Source organism: Hippocampus guttulatus, chromosome 7 (genome assembly GCF_054856545.1).
Source record: "Hippocampus guttulatus isolate MCC_2025c chromosome 7, RoL_Hgut_1.0, whole genome shotgun sequence".
In the NCBI taxonomy this organism is placed as follows: Eukaryota; Metazoa; Chordata; class Actinopteri; order Syngnathiformes; family Syngnathidae; genus Hippocampus; species Hippocampus guttulatus.
The window spans coordinates 22,675,570-22,697,868 of record NC_141267.1 but is presented as its reverse complement, the minus strand read 5'-3'; the positions used below and the strand labels follow the sequence as shown (position 1 = coordinate 22,697,868).

The 22,299-nt window shown below is 50.7% G+C and overlaps 2 protein-coding genes and 1 long non-coding RNA gene across 6 annotated transcripts; 2 read left to right on the top strand and 1 right to left on the bottom strand.

Annotated features, from left to right (window-relative positions):
- The first annotated feature begins 1,277 nt into the window (after positions 1-1,277).
- Positions 1,278-6,185, top strand: naprt (nicotinate phosphoribosyltransferase). Of its 2 annotated transcripts, none has more exons than XM_086114884.1 (13): positions 1,278-1,604; positions 2,439-2,566; positions 2,648-2,730; positions 2,805-2,935; positions 3,016-3,131; positions 3,520-3,716; positions 3,995-4,078; positions 4,188-4,272; positions 4,372-4,452; positions 4,533-4,635; positions 4,949-5,106; positions 5,883-5,990; positions 6,079-6,185. In XM_086114884.1, exons 1-13 carry the CDS (start codon positions 1,355-1,357, stop codon positions 6,160-6,162), a joined length of 1,608 nt encoding a protein of 535 aa, XP_085971010.1. In that variant the 5' UTR covers positions 1,278-1,354; the 3' UTR covers positions 6,163-6,185. The 2 variants fall into 2 exon arrangements, with proteins under 2 accessions (XP_085971010.1, XP_085971009.1); XM_086114883.1 differs by having other exon boundaries at positions 1,280-1,604; positions 3,941-4,078.
- Positions 6,186-6,788: 603 nt separating this feature from the next.
- On the top strand, positions 6,789-22,223 carry LOC147203128 (1-phosphatidylinositol 4,5-bisphosphate phosphodiesterase gamma-1-like). Of its 3 annotated transcripts, XM_086114877.1 has the most exons (33): positions 6,789-6,803; positions 7,578-7,897; positions 10,319-10,468; positions 10,856-10,949; positions 11,187-11,234; positions 12,065-12,149; positions 12,289-12,369; positions 13,182-13,216; positions 13,494-13,566; positions 13,651-13,746; positions 13,815-13,933; positions 14,232-14,317; positions 14,420-14,540; positions 14,676-14,844; positions 15,502-15,621; positions 15,699-15,812; positions 15,886-16,076; positions 16,953-17,153; positions 17,234-17,353; positions 17,452-17,635; positions 17,988-18,065; positions 18,164-18,267; positions 18,907-19,003; positions 19,079-19,145; positions 19,277-19,434; positions 19,520-19,616; positions 19,700-19,924; positions 19,993-20,138; positions 20,247-20,361; positions 20,448-20,609; positions 20,914-21,002; positions 21,132-21,316; positions 21,436-22,223. In XM_086114877.1, the coding sequence occupies exons 2-33, from the start codon at positions 7,642-7,644 to the stop codon at positions 21,494-21,496; spliced, it is 3,927 nt and encodes a 1,308-aa protein (XP_085971003.1). In that variant the 5' UTR covers positions 6,789-6,803; positions 7,578-7,641; the 3' UTR covers positions 21,497-22,223. The 3 variants fall into 3 exon arrangements, with proteins under 3 accessions (XP_085971003.1, XP_085971005.1, XP_085971004.1); XM_086114879.1 differs by lacking the exons at positions 6,789-6,803; positions 21,436-22,223 and having other exon boundaries at positions 6,920-7,897; positions 20,247-20,357; positions 21,132-21,279; XM_086114878.1 differs by lacking the exons at positions 6,789-6,803; positions 17,988-18,065 and having other exon boundaries at positions 6,926-7,897.
- LOC147203129 (uncharacterized) lies at positions 13,079-14,180 on the bottom strand. Its single transcript, XR_015101322.1, has 2 exons — positions 13,870-14,180; positions 13,079-13,296 (listed from the first exon to the last, which is right to left on the bottom strand). It is a non-coding gene; the product is annotated as an uncharacterized LOC147203129 (long non-coding RNA).
- Positions 22,224-22,299: the final 76 nt, after the last annotated feature.

The window sequence follows — 22,299 nt, the reverse complement described above, 5'->3', positions numbered from 1 at the left end:
AACTTGGTCTTCACCCGGTGCAAGAGCAGAAATCGCTGAGAAAACAAAACCATCTGCCATCGAGTTTCCATTTGTGGAGCGGCCTCAAGACACCCGAACAAGAAATCGGAAACCAGCATTTCCCCTGACGTGTTTTGGTCGGTTGACGAGTTTGTCGACTGAACTCGGGAGAAATCGGCAGATGCACACAAACGGACGTCGGTTAGACAAATGCTTTCCTCTTGGGGGAGAAAGCCAGAACGGAGCCGGAAACGGAATGAGATGGGGAAAAAAAAAAAAAAAGCCTTGGGGCAAAGGTGAGCGAACGACCTTTCTCTTGATCCTCTCGTACGTGAGCCCCAGCGCCACCTGGTGGCCATCGCACTCCACTTCCCGGTAGCTGATTCCTTTGCAGGCCCTCGCAGCACATGACCTGAACCCAGGCGTCAAAGCGGTCCGGGCGGTCTGCGGTTCCCCCCCCCCCCGTTGGACGGACCACGCGGTTCCCTTGAGTCAGGACGAGCTCCCTGTGGGCTGTGAAGGGGTCCAACGAAAGAGGACAGAAATCTGGCGAGAAAAAGACAAAAAAAAAATAAAAAAGTAGGCTTACTCGCATGACATGAATGTAGGCCGATTTTGAGCTGACAGACGTGTTGCAGACAAACGAAGTCAATTTGGAATTGTCTTGACCTGAATCTTGCCCTACCAACAACCGGTAGGAGAATTCTATCAGCCTTGCTTACTTTTGTTGCCAAGTGCGTGACTATTCTCAATGTTTGTATTTTTCATGGAAGTAGTTCTTGTCGGTTTGTACTCTCGTGCATTGGATTTTCTTTTTGCGACTTTGAGCGACAGGCAATTTCTGTTTATCATGTTCCTTGCCATTTCCAAGCCTTTTTTGGGGGGTTTGTTTCGCTTTTTCCTGGTTATTTGTTGCCCACCGTCTTTTGGCTTTTGCAGTACTTTCCCGGGCTTGCGTTTTGTAAATACATTTTTTTTTTTTTGGTCAACGATCTTATCCTTGTCTTCTTTTTGTGGGATCCACTCCTACTCGGATTGTTCCGAGATCTAATTGGGTCATGTCTGCCATCTAGTGGTGCTCGGTGAGACCGCAACTTAAAACCTGCGTATTGACTTCTTCCTTCTCCCTTCTGAGCAGGCGAGCTGTGCTTTATGTGCTTTCCACTACGTTTTCTGTTTGTGTACAGTAAGCAGCAGGAGTAAACACACACACACACTGGCGCGCGCAGATTGCGGCTGGCGTGCCGCTTTTGCGTTGGGTGGGTGCGCTCAGCGCGCACGCCCAGCGTCCGCGTGAACTTCAAGTCCCAGCGATCCTCGGCATCAGCGGACTTGGAACCAGCTCCGCGAAAACATGGCAGCGCCTGGCGGCAGCACGTGCGAGACCGCGGAGAGGTCCCTCGTCGCGGCGAGGGTGCCGCCGCTGCTGACCGACCTGTACCAGTTCACCATGACTTACGGCTACTGGCGCGCCGGGCGCCACCGCGAGCATTCCGCCTTCGAGCTCTTCTTCAGAGAAAACCCCTTCGGCGGCTCCTTCTCGCTCTTCGCCGGCCTCGACGACTGTCTGCTCTTCCTGCGCAACTTTCGCTTCACGGACCGAGGTGGGCGATGATTTGGATGGCGTACGCTCGCGAATGTTCACTCGGGAGCGAATCCCCCCTGGATCCGAACCCGGGGCGCGCGGCTCACGTGGCATTCGGCGTTTCTTTCGGCTTGCGCAATAGCTCGCCGCGCGTCCGCGTGACGGCGGCTTTGAGGAACGCGGATTCCGAACTCCGAGGGGCTCACTGAACTCTGGCGAACAACCAGTCACCGTTTGCACTCCTGTCAACTGTCACAGCAGTCCGTAAACGCGCGAAGGTTCGGGATCCCGACCAAAAGTTGCGGCTAAAAAAAAAAAAAAGAGAAGGGAACGTTGAAGATCCTCAACCTCCTCCATTTAGTTCAGACTGCAAAATAAAGAAAAAAAAATCACAGCGCACTCGATGCGAAATGAAGACTTTTTTTTTTTTTTGCACGAAGCGTTTCGTTGAGACAAATGTGGTGTTAGTCTAAGCTTATGTTATATTATTAATTATCATGTTATGTTTGAGCATCATATTATTTCATGTTAAGCATGCTTAAATTATATTCTGTTGTTTAATAATTGCTTAGACATTTTATTATTATTTTTTTTAGCAAGGTTCAGTCGAGTATTGACTTCTTCATCGGGTACACAACTCAAAAGAGTGCACTTTTTTTAAGCCTGCCGTTTTTTAATTTCATGTGAGAAAAAGTATGGGAAGATGTGAGGACACGTTTTCTTTGTGTGTTTGTTTTTAGGTGTGTCCACAAGGAGCTGAATTTTGCTTGCAAGGTGTGAGAGAACATGCGATGGAAATGTTCTCGCGATCAAACATTTGTTTTTGTTTTTTTCTTCCGCTTTCTGGATGCAGACGTGGACTTCCTGCGATCCGTTTTACCGCCGGCTACCGACCCCGCCTTCTTCCAGTTCCTGCGAAGTCTCGACTGTTCCGAGGTCACGCTCCGCTCCGTCCCGGAGGGCACGGTGGTCTTTGCCCGGGTGAGGCGGAGGACCCTCGCGTGAAGCGTCCGCCGTCCGGGTGCTCCGAGGGCAAAACCGATACCTTTGCCATATCCGCAGGAGCCTCTGATGGAGGTTGCGGGTCCGCTGGCCGTGGTGCAGCTTCTGGAGACAAGTTTACTTTGTCTGGTAAACTACGCCAGGTAATAACAACACACATTTTTAATCATTAAAAAAGAAAATCGGGCATTTTCTGATATCACGCATGATCTTCTAGTCTAGTTTGCAGCAATGCCGCCCGCTTCCGCCTGGCGTCTGGCCCCCGCAGGAAACTGCTGGAGATGGGGCTCCGAAGGGCCCAGGGGCCCGACGGAGGGCTGACGGCTTCCAGATATTCGTATATTGGCGGTGAGTGTCGTGTGGAAGCCCATTTCTCAGCCCCCCCCCCCCCCCCCCCCGACAGAACGACTCACGATTCTGCCTCTTAGGGTTTGATTTCACCAGCAACGTTCAGGCTGGCTTGCTGTTCGGGGTCCCTGTCGCGGGCACCATGGCGCACTCCTATGTCACCTCCTTCACCTCGATGGATGAAGTCTCGCCGCAAGTGAGCGCGCGCTCTCATTAAATGACCTAAAAAAAAAAAAACAGCGCGAATGATCATCGGGATTGGGATTTTTCGGTCATTACGCATTCGAATTCATGGCTGAGTGGACAGCGATCGTACCCGACAGTGCGCTCTCATCACGCGCCGCCGGTTAACTCGTTCAGTACCAGCCAATTCTAGACCAAGTCTGAAAAGACGTTTAAAAACGTCTTTGGGAGTGAATGAGTTAAAATGGGCTCGTCAATGCAGGGGGGGGGGGGGGGGCAACGTTTGGCGGCGGTGACGATGAAGCGTGCGGGAAAAGGAGTCTCGAGGAATGAGCGGGTGACGAAAGGCGCCAATACGGCAGGCCCGGGCGACTAACGTCCACACTTTCCCTTCCGATTAGACCCTCGTCGATTTGAACGGGGACCGCCAACCGGTGGACTTCATTTCGCTGACCAAGGGTTGGCTGGGTCGGCTGTGCGAGCTTTTGGGGGCGGAGCCCGGAAAGATCCACGAGGGCGAATTGGCCGCCTTCCTGTCATACGCCATCGCTTACCCCCACAACTTCCTGCCGGTGATCGACAGCTACAGTGTGAACTGGTAATTCTGACCAAAGCCATTCGTGCCTTGCTCAATGGCTGCGGTGTTGGGCCAACTCCATTCAAGGGGAGACCCTTAGTTGATTTCCTTCAATATCGGTCGCGTGCTTCCTTACCTCGGCGCTATTTATTCTCGTGCGCTTATCGCAAACGGCAAAAAATGACTCGCCGCGCCCGTCGGCGCGTCGTAACGTGCCGTACGTGTGCCGGGCTTCTTTCTCGCAGCGGCCTGTTGAACTTCTGCGCCGTGGCCTTGGCGCTGTGCGAACTCGGTTACAGGCCCGTGGGAGTTCGCCTGGACAGCGGCGACCTCTGCAAGCAATCGGTGGATGTCCGTCGTGTCCTGAGACTCTGCAGCGAGCGGTGAGTGAGGTGCCGAGTCGCACATTTCTACAAACGTGGCCGAGAAAAACCGCGGCGGAGTCGTATTCTTACCCGGTATCCGGCGCTCGCGTCTCTGTGGCGTTGCCAGTTTCTCCACCTCCGCCTTTGATTCGCTCATCATCGTTGGGACCAACAACATCTCAGAGGAAACGATGGTGGAATTCAACAACAAGGTCAAGGCCACAGAGTTTGTTTGTTTTTTTTTGGGGGGGGGGGCGTTAACAATAATCTTTTTGTGTTTCTTTGTCAACAACATTTTGACTTTGCCTCAGGAGAATGAGATTGACGTGGTCGGCGTTGGGACACATCTCGTCACCTGCACTAAACAACCGTCGCTGGGGTGTGTTTATAAGGTAGACTAAGATAGTCGTGCCGGATAACTTCGGTGCAGGATTGATTCCGTGGCAATCGTGCTGCCGTTTGCATTCGCTAGCTCGTGGAGGTGCGGGGCAAGGCCAGGATGAAGATCAGCGAAGATCCGCAGAAGAGCACCGTCCCGGGAAGGAAAAGCGTCTACAGGCTAATGGATGCTGACGGTAAGCAGAGTGACTCATTGGCAGTGGTGGCAAGTCATGAAATACAAAATACTGCGTCCGATCACTGCACTTGCAGTAGATTGTCCGGGTATCTGTACTTTTTATTTGATTACTTTTGCACAATGCAAGGCTTGAAGGTAGCATACACTTTATTACAGTATGCTACGTATCCGTAGTATCGGTTGCGGATTAGGAATTCAACTTTGCAGCGCCTGTATTCAAGCTTTTTGTAGTTGTCGACTATCGTCGCAATTTCATCGATTGATTGACGTTGAAGTGGGTGTTGCTCACGGAGGTCGACATTTCTGTGCAGGACATCCCTTTCTGGACCTGTTGTGTCTGGCGCCGGAGCCGGCGCCGGAGGCCGGACGTCATCTGAGATGCCATCCTCTGGCTGCCGATGGCACTCCTCTGTCTGTCACGCCAGCTCGGGTCATTTGTCTGCGCCAGCAAATGTTTACCAAAGGCGAGGTGTGTATCATCCTCATCAACTTAATATAACGCGCAATCGTGGACACATTTTGCCTTTGAAGTATGGCCTCTGGGGTGTTGTTGCCACGGTTACCTTGAAAAAGTAACGTGATCATTTTTCAGCTTCCTTGGTAAAAAAAGTAACAAGGCAGTCTTGTGTGCGGCTACATGAATCGCTTCGGAGTTGTCCGGCGAGTCCTACCAGGGTGGAACGATCCATTTTGCATTTTTTTTTTTTTGTAAGGTGGATGGAGATCGTCTCAGCCAGGCTTAATTTGGCATGAATGAATGATTTTTGTGCTATTTGTTTTAAAAATGTCAACAAAAAATATATATTCAAAGCTTGATAAAAGTCTGGGCACACAACGTTACAAAAGAGGAAAGCAAATACTGCATATCTTTCCAGTAGCGAAAACAAAGAACTCTAAAATGTTTCGGATGCCAGTGAAGGGATGTCAAGAGGCGAGCGGCAGCATTTCGGACCGACTGGAGATGCTACACGGAGGATTCCGAAGTAAAGTGCATGACAGGAATGCGGTAGAATTGGAAGCTATGAACCCAGCCAGTGTAGCGGCGCTCTACAATGTGAACTCCAACAGCGCGAGTCCGTTTGAGAAGAACAAGCAACGCGCGAACAATTTGATGACAGTCTGTACTTGCTCATTTTATCCATGGTTAAGCAGGGATGACTGAAGATCTATTGTGACAGTGACCTGCATTTCCAAATACGTTGTTGTGTCCCGAGTGAAGTTGTGCAAATGTGCCACACTTTTAAGGTGACGCAACCTCTGAGGAGTGCTGCAGAGACAAAAGCCAATGTCCAGTGCTCCCTCCAGAGCCTTCACCCTCGACATAAGCGGCTGCAAGAGCCGGACTCTTACACGGTAAGCCACTACTCCGGAAACGTGTTGCCTGAACCAGAACAGTCAGAGAGCAACCTTGTGGTTGTCATAATGTGCATCGTTCCACCAGGTGGCGCTATCAGAGCAACTATACAACTTGGTGACAGAACTAAGAGGCAGTACAAAGAAGAACAACTTCATCTTGGGCAATTAAAGAACATATTTTAAGCTTTTAAAGCCGGCTTTTGTGTCTGTTTACTGTTTATTGAAAGGGGAAACAACAAACGCCTGACTTGCTCAAAGTCAATCAAATTGACTTCTCGTTTGTGCGACTATATAAAATAATGAGCCGAAACGTCACTGTGTTTTTGACTCAGTTGGCTTCGTGAAAAGAGCAAATGTTAAAGTGATAAGGTACATTTGAAACAGCTAAGTGTTATGGTTGGGTATAAAACCACATTCAACTGAAATGCATCATTGGTTTCCTTAAGGAGCCTTCTTCCTTACTTTCTTTTTTTTAAACTATTTTCTTGATGGCATTAATTAGGCCCAGATTTATGACGTCACGCCCCCTTTTTAACGCCATGTTGAACATCGAAAATGACAAACTGAACCTTCAGTCAGTCGTGGCGCAGCTATCGAAACAGCCATTCCTTGTGAACAGAGGCCAGTAGAGCCACGGAAGCTCATCCAGCTTGTTCGGGGGCCCTGGAAGTTGGGTTGTTGACTTTGGTTCTGAGGGTGTAGGACAGAGCTGAAAAGTTGTGGTCAAAAGAAGTCCTCCGCTTCGAAATTGGTTGGATTGTTGCAGTACCACATGTCCCCCGCAGAGGACGCACTCCCTGTATGGACGAAGTGAGTATTTGGCGAGTTTGTCATTTTAGATGGGAGACTAAGTGTGTGTGTGTGGGGGGGGGGGGGGGTTAACGTGAGGCAATAACGGCGCATTATTAAAGGCGCCACGAAATAGTTTAACGGAAAAAAAGAAGGCGCTGAGAGGGTCAAGAATCCGTGTGGGCGGAGTCATTTTTTTTGGTCCACTCCACGTTTAGCCAGGCCTGGAATTGCGCTCGGCAGACACGGAAGAGGAAGGTGAGTTGGGCCAGTCCAATTTTACAAGCACAACAACCGCAGCGAAATGCATCCCTTCTGCGTTTCCGTGTCTTCGCCGAGGAGCCACGAGGATGGCGCAGCGGATGGGCACCGTACAAGGTTTTCATCGCGGTCTCCCGGTGTTCCGCATCCGCGGGATAGTCAGCCTCGGTGAAGTTTCATCGCAGCACCGGTCGCCCCCCCCCCCCCCCACCGTCTATTTCACCAAGTGGTCATTCCATAAACCGATCTTTGTGCGTGTGTGTGTGTGTTTTACACTAAGTACTTTTAATGTGAAAAGGATTTCATCCACTTTTTGTCACGGACTTTGACTGAAGCAGGACTGCGTTTGCGCTGGAAAAAAAGTGATGAAAAAACTCAATGAGTGGATTCGGGTACTGCGCAGGCTCTCAGACGCATCTGGAAAAGATAACAGAGGCACACACACTCCCCTCTAGAGGACCTAAGGAGCAGTCATAATTCACCCCCGTGTCGTGTGGCTCGCAACTTGCGTTTTAATGTGAGCCTGTTTGCAAGGTGAGCGTCCCACACCCAACAGCCCGGCAGTCGTCGAACTTCCACGGATAGCGATGCAGTGAGGATGTGCGCAGCCAGGTTGGATGGACGCCTCAATGGCAGCGCCGAGGAGGCGACGGGGCCGCCTCCCGCAGCCTCCAGGGTGATGATGGACTGGGCAGAGGCCGGTCCGCGCATCCTCCACAGTCTGCAGATGGGCACCGTCATGACCCTTTTCTACCAGAAGAAATCCCAACGTCCAGAAAGGAGGACCGTACAGATCAAGCAGGACACCAGACAAATCGTGTGGCGTCGCAGCTCGGACAAAATCGAAGGAGAGGGTGAGTACGAGCTTTTGGAGATTGCTTTTTTTGAATGGGAGGTCAACTTTAACTGAGGACATGTTGACAAATTGAAGGACAAAACGATATTGTTCCTAGAGAAGGATATAGCTTCTACCTCAACAGCATCCGATATTATGCAAGCATTTACTGTTACTACAAAGCAAAATTCTGAATTCTTTACAATGACTAAACGTATGTTTTGTTGGTTTTGAGTGAATTGCAAAATTTGGTTTGACCAAATTGCAAAGTGAACCCGAGCACCTGCAAGGGAAGCACCACAGAGAATTCTTAAAATAAATACTGATAAACATTCAACCGACTGTAGTTTCAAGTTGTAATGTCACAAATCACGACAAGATGGCCGACAGGTCTTAGTTGCGCTCACACGGGCTCTTCTACTGCGCCGTACTATGACACTTTTTTTAGGATCATGAATGACATGCAGGATAAACATAGAAGCTCAATCGTATTAACAATTTGAGTGAGTTAATTTTTGTGAAATGACATAGACAAAATCAGTTTTTGGACTTCAAGTTGGTTCCTTGTTCCACAATTTTGTGCCATCCTTGAATGGTCATTTTTATGCAAGAGAGCCCTTTGCACTGGAAAAAAAAAAAATTACAGTATGTGATCATTTTGTTGCGTGCTTCAAGCCTGCCAAATTAGTTTTCAAAGGGAGTGTGATTATTTTTTTGCTGAAAACACGCTTGTAACACCCAACTCGGTGGACTGCTTAATCATGGCTCAGCTCCCGAAAAGCGGCGAGCCGTGATTGGGCGGTTCCTGAGTGGTGAGCAACTTTGATGTCATTTTCAGTCGACGGAGAGCGGCAAAATGGCCGCCCGCGCAGATGGCTCAACGCGGGCGAATTCTGCTGCTTCGCTCATTTTCCACATAGGCAATATTCATTCGAATGTCGTCGTTAGACCCGTGAAGGCACATGGAACGTTCGAAAATGTTTGCGTTAAACCTCCCCTTGAAAGTCCGTTTGGCTCTTTCTAAAAAGGGGGCCCGTGGCAGCACATTCCACTTCAGCAGGTCTCGTCTTCACTCGATCTCCCACGTTCTCAATCAGCAACCCATTTTTTTCCCCCCTCTCTCTTTTCCTCCTTTTCCTCCAGCTGTCTTTTCTCAAGTTGCTTATTCCTCACAGCCACATAATCGCCCACCCGGCCTCCTTTCCACATTGTCTCTGACCTCTCAGTCGACTTTCTTTCGCTTTCTCTTTTTACGTCAAGGTTCTTCAGCGGATTCTCGACCTTTTGTTCTGCAAAGTCTCCGTCACGCCAATCCGACTGACCTACGTGCGGCGTCTCCACTCCCGGCTTGTTTTTGTAACGTGATATTTTTTCGCCCGACTGTTTGCTTTCAAGTCAGGTTCCACCCTCAACACCCACCCACGCACACACACACACACACACACACACACACACACCAATCAGCGTGTTCTTTGCAATGAACTCTTTGGATCACATGGTCAACTTTGATTATTGAGACACAGGAAGTGCGGGGCAATCAGGGAGTGTCTGACTTCCTGTCTCGCATTGAACACAACAAAAGGCCCAACCTTTCATACAGCAAGCTGGGACGCCGCCTGAAATTGAAGTCTTGCATTCTGAAGATTGAGTGATCATATAAACACCAGAGAAAGTAAAAAGCAACTTTCTGCTGGGTTTGATTTGCAGTTGCTTTGCTTTCGTCTCTCGTGGTCTAACTTGTGTGTCTTGCACTGATTCGCTAGCTAACAGGAACTCTTTAAATATGCACTCACTGTAAAAAGAGCTCGTGGGAGAATATCAAGGGGTCGAATACAAATATTATATTCATACATCGGGAGATTAAAAAAAAATCACAGATATCAAAATGTTCATACCACAAAAATTGTGTGCGTGCGTGTGCGTGTGCGTGTGTGTGTGAGTGATGGCAGAGGACATCTGCTAAATCAATAATATATATATTTTGGTGGGTGTGGACACAAAGCGCGGGAAGTGTCCAAGCGGCTTTTTTTCAGTCTTTGCGCCACGCTCACTTTAAGATTTCAGCCGCAACATCGGCTCTCATTTCTCCTGACGTTGGAATCTCCCGCAAGAATTCCCGTCATCCAATACAAGTTCACATTGTTTCACTCTCTCGGCATCGTCAATGGAGCGCCAAACTGACACGCAAAAGGCCCTCGGGAACTCTTTGGCATGATTCCCATGACTAGATTGCCATGATGGGTTTTGTTTGTTTAAAATAAACGATGAAAATAATCATCTTTGATTCTTGAGCTCCAAGCATGCCATGGATTGTCCAATTTGCAGGTTTGTTGATATCATCTTGTGCGCTTCGTAAGGCAAACGCAGTCATTTGATAATAGCGCATGATCGTCTTTTTCTCTGCGTTCACGCAACGATGATCTTTTCCTCTCCCATCCAGTGGACATCCGAGAGATCCGGGAGCTGCGGTCGGGAAAGGCCTCCCGAGATTTTGAGCGCTACCCGGAGGAGGCTCGTAAAGTGGACTCTGCCCTCTGCTTCATCGTGCTTTACGGTCTGGAGTTTCGCCTCAGGACTCTCAGTCTTGCAGGTCGGTGCGTGCGTGCGTGCGTGGGCGGGCGGGTGAGAGCTAATCCGTCCCCTCCCGGGCGCTATTTGTTTTTACTCCTTTCCCGAACGCAGCCAGAGGCTCACGAGGGAACCTCCGCTCTAAAATTTGATCTCGACAAGCAATGTAAAGTTTGTTTCATGTTTCCCGGGGAAAGTCGTGGCGTGTATCCTCGAGGTCTCACCAAAAGCACTCCATTTCCTTCTTTTTTGTTTGCTCTGGCTCGTGGTGTATTTCAATCGTGAGTAGCAGCCACAAAACAAAGGCGGCCCCGAATCTTGGTTGGTTTGTGTGTTCCTCATCTACGAGAGTCCCGTCGGCGTTTTCATGCTCTTTGGGTGAGAGAGTCTTTTCTTGGGATCTTTTCAGCCTTCAGTGAGGAGGAAGTCCACATGTGGATCGCCGGTCTCAACTGGCTGATGAGCGACACTCAGAGAGCGGCGGCCCCGCTACAAACTGACAGGTTGGAACGCTTTGACTTGTGGGGGCGGTCACGCATTTTTTATCCGTCCGGTCTCTTGTTTAGTTCACTCGTCCCCGATCCTGATCACGGGAAGACCGCTTGCCATAATGTGTTCCGACAAACACGTAAAATGAATCGAATCAAAAAAAAACAGTTCAACTTTGGCGGAGGTGTACTCCGAAAAGCTCTTCTCATCCCGTCTTTGGTGTAATTCTCCACGTTCTTCACCCTCGATAGATGGCTGAGGAAACGGTTTGAAGTCATGGACAGGGACCACGAGGGAAGGTGAGTCGTCTTCGGTGGGCCTGCCTGGTGCCCCGCCCACTTTTGTCCTTGGTCGATCTTCCTGTGCTGGCGTGATTGAAGCCAGACTTGTGGTCGGGTTGCTGCGGCGCCGGCACAAACGGCCTGTCGCCGCTTGATAAGGTGAAGGAAGTGAGTCTATAGGCTTCGATAGGGCCACTTCCTTTTCTGCGAGGAAAACATTCGCAGTCCAGGAGAGAGAGCGAGAGAGTGTAGGGCAGTAGCGGCGTTCCAAGTTTAATGACACTTCCCGGCATTGCGGTGGCAACCTTGATGTTTTCGACGTCGGTTCGCTTTCCAGAAGCAAAGCTGCGTTCATGTTCACATTGGGTGGTCGCACCCGCGCAAGCAACATTCGCCCAGGCGGTCACAAACCTGGAATGCATCCGGCCTCAACATTTTTGAGTTTCGTCTGCCAATGCAGAGGAGAAGGCTGCGAAGTCGGCGACAAAAGGGAGCAAACTACATGTGCGAATTAAAGCCATGTTACTTATGGAGTCCTCACCGTCAGACGACAGTTGGACGTTCAAGTGCTTAACGGCGCTACGCAAAAAGGAAGCTCACGTCACGTTACGTCCAATGTGACAGAGGCGTGATGGTGTCACAAAATAGTCACATTTTCCTTTTATTGTCGCGTGCTGCAGTTGAGCACTTGCGTGTCGTCCTTCGGGGGTTTGACCTCTGCCAATAGTCTTGCCCACGCTAATATCGGAGATCTGTTGAAAGTTCAAAGCAATTGCTGCTACGTCAGTGAACCTGAGGCTCTTAAAAAGTGTTTGATAGCTCTCGTGTCTGTTCTGCCTCTCCCGCAGTGTCACAGTGAAGGATGTGAAAGCTTTGCTGCCTCAGGTCAACTACCGAGTCCCCAACTTGCGCTTCCTGAAAGACAAACTACAGGTCACGGTTGTGTTTTGAAACGTATCTTGAAAATGTATTTTTCAACGTCACTGTCGACAAATGAACGTGACGTCATCACAGTGGCTACCCTTTATTTTTTTTCTTGAAGTCTTCATTCAAATTCTCAATGTGCGTCCAGGAGGTCGATGCCCGCGGTGAATTGGCGTACCCCAACTTTGCACAACTTTATCGAACGCTGATGTTTGACACACAGAGGAGCGTAAGTGTCAGTGTTGTTTGCACCCAAAGGACACTTACACACTGGCTGTACATACTCTGTTTCTCTACATACTTACGGTAAAGGGAAAAACACACCTACTCTAATGCCAACTGCTCAAAACTGTCAGATCAATTCGCCTGCTGAAATCTGTGATCGCATGGGGATGTTAGGCACTTACTAATAATTGCATTCTGTTTTTAATTACCTTCTTTCTGTCTATCTATCTATCTACTCTATCTAGCTAGCTAGCGATAGAGCTATCAAGCTATCGATCGAGCTATCTAGCTAGCTAGCTAGGTTTCAGGGGTTGGGGAAGAATAGGGGCTAGCATTAGGAGTAGTATTAGCCACACCGGTTATTAAAACACTTCTAAAGCAATGAACAAAATGTTGCTGTTGTTTTTAGTATAAGCCGGTTTACAAATGGTATCCCATAAGCCAGCCACAAATGTTTGTTTAGTTGCTAAAAACAACAACAACATTGATTTCATGTCAAAACAAACCAAAATTGGGAGTTGATTCTCCTGTTATCGTGATTTGCCTTTTTTTTTTTTTTTTTAACTTTTCATTGCGAAGGCAAGAGTACACACTTGACCGGTCACACGTCAACACGTTATTGTTCACATTCACACCCGTTGGGCAAATACACAGTCGATATGATCGTCTTGAGCAAAGTCCTATTGAGGATAAAAGTGGTCTCGAAAAAGCAATGATGGCACAAGTTGTTTATTTTCTGCAACGCCACTGCACTCACGTTGTCCTTTTTTTTATGCTTGTCCTGTTCGCGCTTACTCCCTCCACCTGGCCTCTCAGATTATCGAACAACTGGAACTCTCCTTCCTTTTGCGGTGAGTGCCACCACCTGCACCTCTTCTTCGGTGTTCAGCCATTTTTATTTTGGACATTTTGTGTCGTTGTTCAGGCTGACCTGAAAATATCAGATACACGTCAAAAAACAGGAGGCAAAGAAATCGGAGCCAAAGTATGAACTCGGCCGGTCGGAATAGCTCCAAATATGAGTGCGACGCAGCTGCTTTCTCTGCTGATTTATGAGATAATAGCTCCAAGATGCTGTAGGTAGCAGATGTCTTAAGTTATCATTTCATCAACTTTTTGGGTTTTCAGGAATGTTGACAGACCAGAACTGTGCCAGATTTCCCTTTATGACTTCCAGAAATTTTTACAAATTGATCAAAAGGTAGAGTTCACAGAGTCTGAATGGAAGCGTCCAAGTCAGAAAGAGCTCCCCACGCATCTTTTTTTTGTTCCCCCTTCCAACAAGGTGTCATGGGCATCAGATTTGAATCGGGTCAGAGAGTTCCTCGCAGGCTACGTAAGAGGCGGACCCCAGTCCGAGCCCGCCTTGCAACTCGACGAGGTGACGAGACGCAGCCAAACGGAAAGCACGGCACATTTGAAATGTTAAATGTCACGTTATTTTCACAGTTCCTGACCTTCTTGTTCTCTAAAGAGAATTCAGTGTGTGACCCTCAGCTCTCACCCCTTCTTCCCGAAGACATGAAGAGGCCGCTAGCACAATACTGGATCTCTTCCTCGCACAACACGTACGTCTCCTCATCCGTCACGAGTTGGCTGTAAAACCTCCGCGTTCTTCTTCTCGTGTCTCTTCATCTAAGCGAGAGAAGCTAACCGGTTTTGAGCGTCGGTTCATCGCGCCGCCTAATGCTTCCGATAAGACCTTCTTTGACTTGAAGGAGATCTGAGGTCTGATTTCTCGCGCAGGTGCTGGGAAAAATGTACTTTGATTGTTTCGTGCCACCGCTCAGAACCCCTTAGGCCGAACAAAGGCTTTTGCACAGGACGGAGCGAGTGCCGGAGTCTGAAGTTTCCTTGTGCTCTCAGCTACCTGACAGGTGACCAGTTTTCCAGCGAATCATCCCTCGAAGCCTACGCTCGCTGTCTGAGGATGGGCTGCCGCTGCATCGAACGTGCGTCTTGACTTTGCTGAAGTCGTGACCCGGGTGGCCTCGATGTTGACTTGAAGTCTTGTCATGGGGGACGTTGAACCGAAAACCTTTGTCTGACTCCAGTGGACTGCTGGGATGGACCCGATGACCTGCCCGTCATCTACCACGGTCACACTTTAACCTCCAAGATCAAATTCCTCGACGTGCTTCACACCATTAAAGAACACGCCTTTGTTACGTCCGAGTAGGTGATTTCGCATTCTCTCGACGTTTTTTTTTTTTTTTTCCCCCCCGGATCAATCTTGGTCTCGGGATGATCCGGTAAAGACATGCGATCGGAGAGTAAAGCCCGCAATCTCACGTTGCTGTGCGTGCATAGGTATCCCGTCATCTTGTCTATCGAAGACCACTGCAGCGTGGTCCAACAAAGGAACATGGCCACACACTTTAAGAAGGTATTTGGGGAGATGCTGCTCACCAAGCCCGTTGACAACAATGCCGAGGACCTCCCTTCACCCTGGCAGCTTCGCAGGAAGATCCTCATCAAGGTACCGGCACAAACATCTCCATTCGCATCAGAAACCGGAATCCTTCAATTTGGTCGCGAGCGGGAAAGATGAAACCATTGATCCAAAATGGCCGAAACATCCGCGCGGTGAATGTTGAACATCGCCACTTCGCCTCGCCAACTTGTGCTTCTAAATGCGGTGCTGCGCTACCAGAAAACAGTTTTGATTAAGTCTCATTGAGCGACAAGAGAAAGGGAAAATATTCGAACCGCCTCCCAGTTAAAGACGGGGGGGGGGGGGGGGGGGCGTGCTAGCCATCGATCTCTCCGTACTCATCGGACTGGTCGCAGGTCTGACAGCAGACAAGACTAGCATTCACACTTCTCTGCGCCTAGACTCCTAACCCTCAGCGCCGAAGCACAAGTTTGAGTCTTAAATTCACCTAACATGCACATTCGGAGGGTGTCCGCATACCTCGTTTGAGGGAGAGCCTGCAAACTCCACACACACACACACACACACACACACACCACTCTTGAGTTGAGATGGAATCCCACAAACCCTTTGGTGAAGCGGAAAGCCACAATCATCAACTCTGTGTTCAAAATTCAGACTTCAAGACAAATGTGTCGGGTCCCGGTAAAATACTAGAACATGGAGTTAAAAACCAAAGTGATTTCTGTCCTTGTGTCCAAGCACAAGAAACTGGTGGAGGGAACCTTGTACGAGGAGGTGACAACGGGCAGCTCCTCGGACAATGACCTCAGCAACTCGTTGAAGAACGGCATCCTCTACCTCCAAGACCCCGTTGACCACGTGAGCGCTCGCCATGTGCCACACTCTCTCGTACGGCTTCCGTCATCCACGACCCGACTATATGCGTGTGCATACAGACTTGGACGCCGCATTATTTTGTCCTGACCAGTAAGAAGATTTACTATTCGGAGGAGACGTCCCGCTACCGGACGGCTGACGAAGAAGAAGAAGATTTGGATGACGCCAACGAGGTGAGCCGTCAGCCAGACTAGCGTGACGGAAAGCCGGCGATCTTGTTCTCTTTTTGTCACGCCGTCGCCTCAGGAATGTCGGGGCGACAACCGCGAGCCGCACGGCGCCGAGCGCTGGCTTCACGCTAAGCTGGGCGGAGGTTGCGACGGGCGTCAGCTGGCGGAAAAGCTCCTGCAGGACTATTGCGAGGGCGGAGCGCAAGATGGCACCTTCCTGGTGCGCGAGAGTGAGACCTTTGTTGGAGACTACACCTTGTCCTTCTGGTGAGTGATGCTTTTCATTCTCGGAGTGAAAAGTACCTCCCCTAAGATGCTTTGACTTTCCGATCGATCGTTTTTATTGGATTTTGAAAGCCGCCCCACTTTGCTGCTGCCGTGGTCGAGGACCCGAAGGCAGGAAGCGCAAGGCGTACGAAACAAAATGTATCCACAAAAACGCAAGCAGGGGCACTCTGGGGAAAAACTACGTGAAGAGTCCTGATAAAAATCAAAGTAACGGCAGGAAATAAATCACGGCACTTAAGATTTAGTGAGCAACGGGTGCGACATTGGAGGAGAAGCCCTCCGATGCCCCCTGTTGGTCACAAACGGAACAGAACCCATGACCCAAAATACATCGAATCTAGACAAAAGCGAATAACGACAGCCGCGGCACGGACACGAATGAGAGGGGTGGAGGGCGAGCGCGACGTAGGGTAGATCATCATCCGCCCGCGGAGGTCTTCTTGCACCTCCTTTCGGAACGTGCTATGCTGCGGACGCAAATCAACGTCTGCCGCCGCCATGTCAAGCACTTTGCCTCTCACGCAGAGATGTGCAAGGGAATGAGAGGAATTGCCGCGATTGGCAGAGAATCCATTCAGCTGTTTCACACCCACAACGGCGCAGCATGTCTGTTTTTAACCGTGGCAAGCTGCGCGCATCTAGGAAAAAAACAACAGAGCCGTCTCGCACGCCTCTGTGCAGTTTTCTGAGAATAGAGCCTGTGCTCTCCGGGAAACGGCTTTTGGTCGATCTCCCTCTTACGTTGGGCCTGGATTGTATTTGCACGGGTGATGGCAACGCTTGGGGGGGGGGGGGGGGGAATGTGAGTTTTTAACCTGCGCAGCCGCACATCTGCCGTTTGATTTCTTCCATCAGGCGCTCGGGACGCGTCCAGCACTGCAGGATCCATTTACGTCAAGAATCCGGCGCCACTCGTTTCTATCTGACCGACCACCCGGTGTTTGACAGCCTTCGCCAGCTCATCTGCCACTACAGAGAGACACCGCTGCGCTGCAACGAGTTTGAAATGAGGCTTGGCAACCCGCTACCTCAACCTAACGCGCACGAGAGGAGAGAGTAGGTTGCGCCTCATCCGGCACTCGCACGACTCGTACGCTCGTCCTTTTTTCATTCCATCGCCGACATGTGCCGCGCAGATGGTATCACTCCAGTCTGTCCCGAGTTCAGGCCGAGCACATGCTGATGCGAGTGCCTCGAGACGGAGCCTTCCTGGTGCGGAAACGCAGCGAGCAGAACTCTTACGCCATCTCCTTCAGGTGCAATCGCAGGAACGCCGCGGAAGGAAACGCGCATCCGCTTTGTGCCGAGGATTGAAAGTGTGCCCCCCCCCCCCCCCCCTTCAACGTGTGCACAGGGCGGAGGGTAAGATCAAACACTGTCGTATCCAGCAGGAAGGTCGCCTCTTCATGCTGGGCAGCTCAGCAGAGTTTGAGAGTCTGGTGGATCTGGTGAGCTACTACGAGAAGCGCCCCCTGTACCGCAAGATGAAGCTGCGTTATCCCATCAATGAGGACGCTTTGGATCGGATGGGCACCACGGTCAGTCGCTCAAAGAGGCGTTCGACGGGACGCGCGGGTCGAGACGGACGTTCACATGCGGGGGGGGGGCGGAGGATTCCTGCCCGAGCCGCAGAGGCCACGGCGGCCCGGTCATCCCGCCTCGGAATGTTTTCGTTTAAGGGTGAAAGGGCCGCTTGAAAATTCGTCAACGAAACGCGCTCTAGCCGGTGAAGGGAAGCAAATTATGTCTCGTTTGTTTTTGGCGAGTTCACTGCATCGGTTTTCTGTTCGAGGTGCGAGTCCCAAAACGGCCTTCTGTCTCGCAGACTATGAAGTGCAGAAATGCAGGGAGGAAATTTGAGGACCGGACGTTTCCTTGTTGTCATTTCAGGAACTTGATTACGGGGCGTTGTATGAAGCTCGCGCTCCTCATTTTTACGTGGAGGCAAACAAGATGGCCGCCGCTCGGGTGAGCGCGCCCGCGCCGTCCGCGCGCCCGTCGTCATCTCGGGAGTCTGAAATGGCGATTCCAGCTTTGCCTTTGGCTTTCTCCGCTGCGTTCCACAGTGCACGGTCAAGGCGCTGTACGACTACCGAGCCCAGAGGGAAGATGAGTTGGGGTTCCCCAAACAGGCGCTGGTCTTAAACGTGGACAAGCAGGAGGGAGGCTGGTGAGTCTCGCCGTGCGCCGATCGCTTCAAAAGCCGCCGGCAAAAGTGGCCGATGCGGCGTGAAGAAAAATCCGTACGAAATATCGTCATTGTCTCAACACAAACTCTCAACTCGCTTGCTGGACTCGAATGTCGGGACCAAGTCCAGGAAGAAGCTTGAAAGTCTGTTTTCCACCGCTGATCCCATTCAGGGTGGCGGGGGAGCCCCAATTGGACCCTGGACGGGTTCCTGGCAACTTTGAAACTGAACTACAGCAGAAATACATCTGGGCCTATTTTGCAATGTGCACATCTCAGCAGCACAGTCAAACACGCCCCCCCCCCCCCCATCTTCCCCCCTCCCAGGAACCGAATTCCTTCCCGCGGTCAAGAAATTGATGACGCATGCATGCAACTGACTTGCCACCAGTCTCGCCCCCAAATAGTCCGCCACAGGATTCCGATTATTCCTGACTAGAGGGACATTTTAGCTGCTGCGTGATAATGACGGAAAGAAAAAAAAAATGGCCCCCTCCAACTGTGGACACAAGAAGTTTTAATTACTCGCAAAACAGTCACAATCTTTCTCGGAACAAAATCTACAAGTCTCTCGTTCTCTCGCCTATAAATCGGATTGAACAGTCGCGTTTTTCTTTTTAGGTGGCGAGGTGACTATGGAGGGAAGAAGCAGCTGTGGTTCCCCGCAAACTATGTGGAGGAAGTACCCGGCTCCCCGACCAGAGACATGCTCGAAGCAGTGAGTGCCTCGGACAGTAAAAAGTACGGCTCATCTCGCTTCTCCCCACACTAACCTTTTTTTTTTTTTTTGAAGTCGGCAGAGAACAGTCCCCTGGGTGCATTCCTGAAGGGCTTCATTGATGTCCAGACGTGTAATGTCGGTGAGTCCCGATCAGATGTCGCTCCTGAAATTGAAAATCCAAGTGACAAGACATGGGAAGAGCAAGGGGAAATCCCTCCCATCTTCACTCTTCATCCGCAAAGTCGCAACGTTGCCTTTTTCTTCCCGCAGTGGTGCACAAAGACGGCAAACATTCGCGGCCTTTCGTCTTCACCGTCCATTGCGGCCACTCGTCCTCTCGGATGCTGGACGTGGCCTCCGACGGCCCGGAGGAGCTGAGCAGCTGGGTCGGCGAGATCCGGGAGGCGACGCACAACGCAGACGCGCGGGTCAGTGGAAAGACTTATCGGCTTTTTATACTTAAGCCGATCTCCAAAAGTGTCACGGCGACTAAAGTGAGACGAGGCTCTTCAGATGCAGGAGGAGAAGCAGATGGAGAGAAGGAAGAAGATTGCGGTGGAGCTGTCAGACCTGGTGGTTTACTGCCGCCCCGTTCCCTTCGACGAGGACAGTAAGGGATCCGACTGCCCCCCCCCCCCCCCCCCCGCCATCTGCTCTTTGGCCACACGCGACTTTTGTCTTTGCCGCCGTCAGAGATCGGGACAGAGCGAGCCTGCCACCGGGACATGTCGTCCTTCCCGGAGACGAAGGCGGAGAAGTTGGCCGCACGGGGCCGAGGGAAGCGCTTCCTCCAGTACAACCGGCGTCAGCTTTCCAGAGTTTATCCCCGCGGCCAGAGGCTGGACTCGTCCAACTACGACCCCCTCCCCATGTGGCTGTGCGGCTCCCAGCTGGTTGCGCTCAATTTCCAGACGCCAGGTCGGTAAACCCGAGAAACCGACCCTCTTAAATCCCTACGGGACGGATCAAAATCCACCTTCCCGCAGATAAAGCGATGCAACTGAACCAGGCCTTGTTCACGCTCGGGGGCGGGAGCGGCTACGTTCCCCAACCGGACATCATGAGGGACGAAACCTTTGACCCTTTTGACAAAGACACGTTGCGGGTGGAGCCCATCACCGTCCAGCTGGAGGTGAGCGCCGCCCCGCCACTCAAATGCTTTTGTTTTTTTTTTCCCTCCCATCTCTCAGTTGGATCAATTGGAACTGCGCGGCTCCTCCCTCTTCTCTCTTGCCATCAGTTGCTCGGCGCTCGGCACCTCCCGAAGAACGGTCGAAGCATCGTCTGCCCCTTCGTGGAGATGGAGATCTGCGGCGCGGATTATGACGGCTGCAAGTTTAGGACCGACGTCGTAGGTCGGACTGCTTTTGTCGTGCGCCCGTGGCGCGACGGGACGAGCCCGAGGTCCGGGCGCTGACCCGCTTCCGCCGTGTTTTCCCAGCCGATAACGGTCTCAATCCCGTGTGGACGCCCAAGCCGTTTGTGTTCGACGTCCACAACCCGGCCCACGCGCTCCTGCGCTTCACCGTCTACGACGAAGACGTGTTCAGCGACCCCAACTTCTTGGCTCAGGCGACGCACCCCGTCCGTCTGCTACGTACAGGTTCGCGCTTCAGATTGACCTTCTCGGAACGGCTCAGCGAACGGATTCGCGAATCCATCGCTGGAGTTGGTCTTCCAGATTTTGGATCTCGCTGCATTTTATCGTTTCTTTCTTCCGGCGCGTCCCCGACGGCAACTGCGAGGAATCAAAACCATCGAGTACGCTTCCCCGTTGTCCGGCCGGGTTGGCTAGAGCGGCCATTTTGTCTCTCGCTCGGATCGATGTCGGTTTTTCCTCGAGCGCTGCTTTTGCATTTGTCTTGGTGGGACGGTCGTCTTCATAGCGTCCCCGTTTCCCCTCGCAGGTTACAGAAGCGTCATTCTCAAGAATGGCTACAGCGAGGAGCTGGAGTTGGCCTCGCTTCTTGTTCACATCGAGATCATGAACGCAAAGGTACTTCATCTGCTTTATTTTCCAAATAAATGTCTCGCGGCTCGCCGCAAGGGGGCGTACTTTGCCCAGGCCTCGACACAAAACACACCAGTACAAGCGGTCCACGCTCTTCCACTTCTATGGCTGCAGGAAGACGGCAACGAGAATCTTTACACGTCCATCCAGCGACTCCGCGATCGAACCAGTGAACTATCGAACAAAATTTCCTTGCTGGAGAATTTGGGCTCTAGGGACTTCACGTACCAGCAGAGCGTAGAAGAGCTCCGAGTGGCTCAAGATCAGCTGAGCGAGCTGGTCGAGGCCCGCAACCGCAGGTGACCGACTGCCCCTTTGCCAAAGTTTCCGTCCGCTTTTTCCTTTTCAAGTGCCTAAGCATGAACTTGTGAGCCGACACTTCACAAACAAAACTCTGCCACCCGAACTTGCGTTGCAGACTAATGGAGAAGAAGAGGCGGGAAAGGCTGCGACTGCAGGTAGCGGCCAAGCGCACGTAGCTCCCTTGTCCAGCAGAGGGCGTTAACGAGCAACAGACTACTCGACTCATCTCGTGACGTCACAGTACCGACACTCACTTCAGGCGTTTGAAACTGATTCAGAAACCTGATTGTTTTTTTTGGGGGTTTCTTGTTTAAATTTAAAATTGACAGATCCACCCCCCCCACACACACACTTGAGGCTTGCCTCCCAGAAAAGGATTATTTTTAAAAATCTTTTGATTACTTTTTAATCTTATTTTATCCTTGCAGAAAATGCTCCAAACTCCCAATATGTTAACCTTTACTGTGATTACTAATTTGCATACAAATGGGAAAAAAAAAACCCACTCGGGATTGACGCAGTCCCAGTCCCGTGACACTCAGATTACAGTTCCTTTTAAAAATTGTTCTCTTGCAATAGAAAAGGAGGTAACATAGCAATTATTAGAGAATGCTGCAAAGTAAAAAGAAAAAAGAAAGAAAGACTGTTCACTGATATGAAGTATTGTCTGAAAAAAAAAATGACAGAAGCCCATCCAAGTGGGCTCTTCCTGTTTCCAGTCAGCAGGAAGAACAAAACTCAGGTTCCCCAAAAATGCGGCTGCGTTTTGTGGCAGGCAAACATCCCGTCTGTGCCCTTTTTTTTCCTGTTTGGCATTGAAAGTTGTAACTTGAAAATTGAAAACAAACAATGCAAGAGTTTGTTTTCGACTGTCAATAAATGAGTCTCTCGTGCCGCACGCTACGTCTGTCGCCGTTGCGCTTTTCATGCCAACAAGCCAGCTCGCAAGAATTTGGGTTTGCGCCATCGGACATTCCCA

Bases quoted from the DNA above. Each gene is read 5' to 3' on its own strand.
- naprt (XM_086114883.1), top strand. From the start codon at position 1,355: ATGGCAGCGCCTGGCGGCAGCACGTGCGAGACCGCGGAGAGGTCCCTC. The intron at 1,605-2,438 runs GTGGGCGATGAT...TTCTGGATGCAG, and splicing joins CTTTCGCTTCACGGACCGAG to ACGTGGACTTCCTGCGATCC. The intron at 3,132-3,519 runs GTGAGCGCGCGC...CCTTCCGATTAG, and splicing joins TGGATGAAGTCTCGCCGCAA to ACCCTCGTCGATTTGAACGG.
- LOC147203128 (XM_086114877.1), top strand. From the start codon at position 7,642: ATGTGCGCAGCCAGGTTGGATGGACGCCTCAATGGCAGCGCCGAGGAG. The intron at 13,567-13,650 runs GTAGAGTTCACA...CCTTCCAACAAG, and splicing joins TTTTACAAATTGATCAAAAG to GTGTCATGGGCATCAGATTT. The intron at 17,636-17,987 runs GTCAGTCGCTCA...TTGTCATTTCAG, and splicing joins TGGATCGGATGGGCACCACG to GAACTTGATTACGGGGCGTT.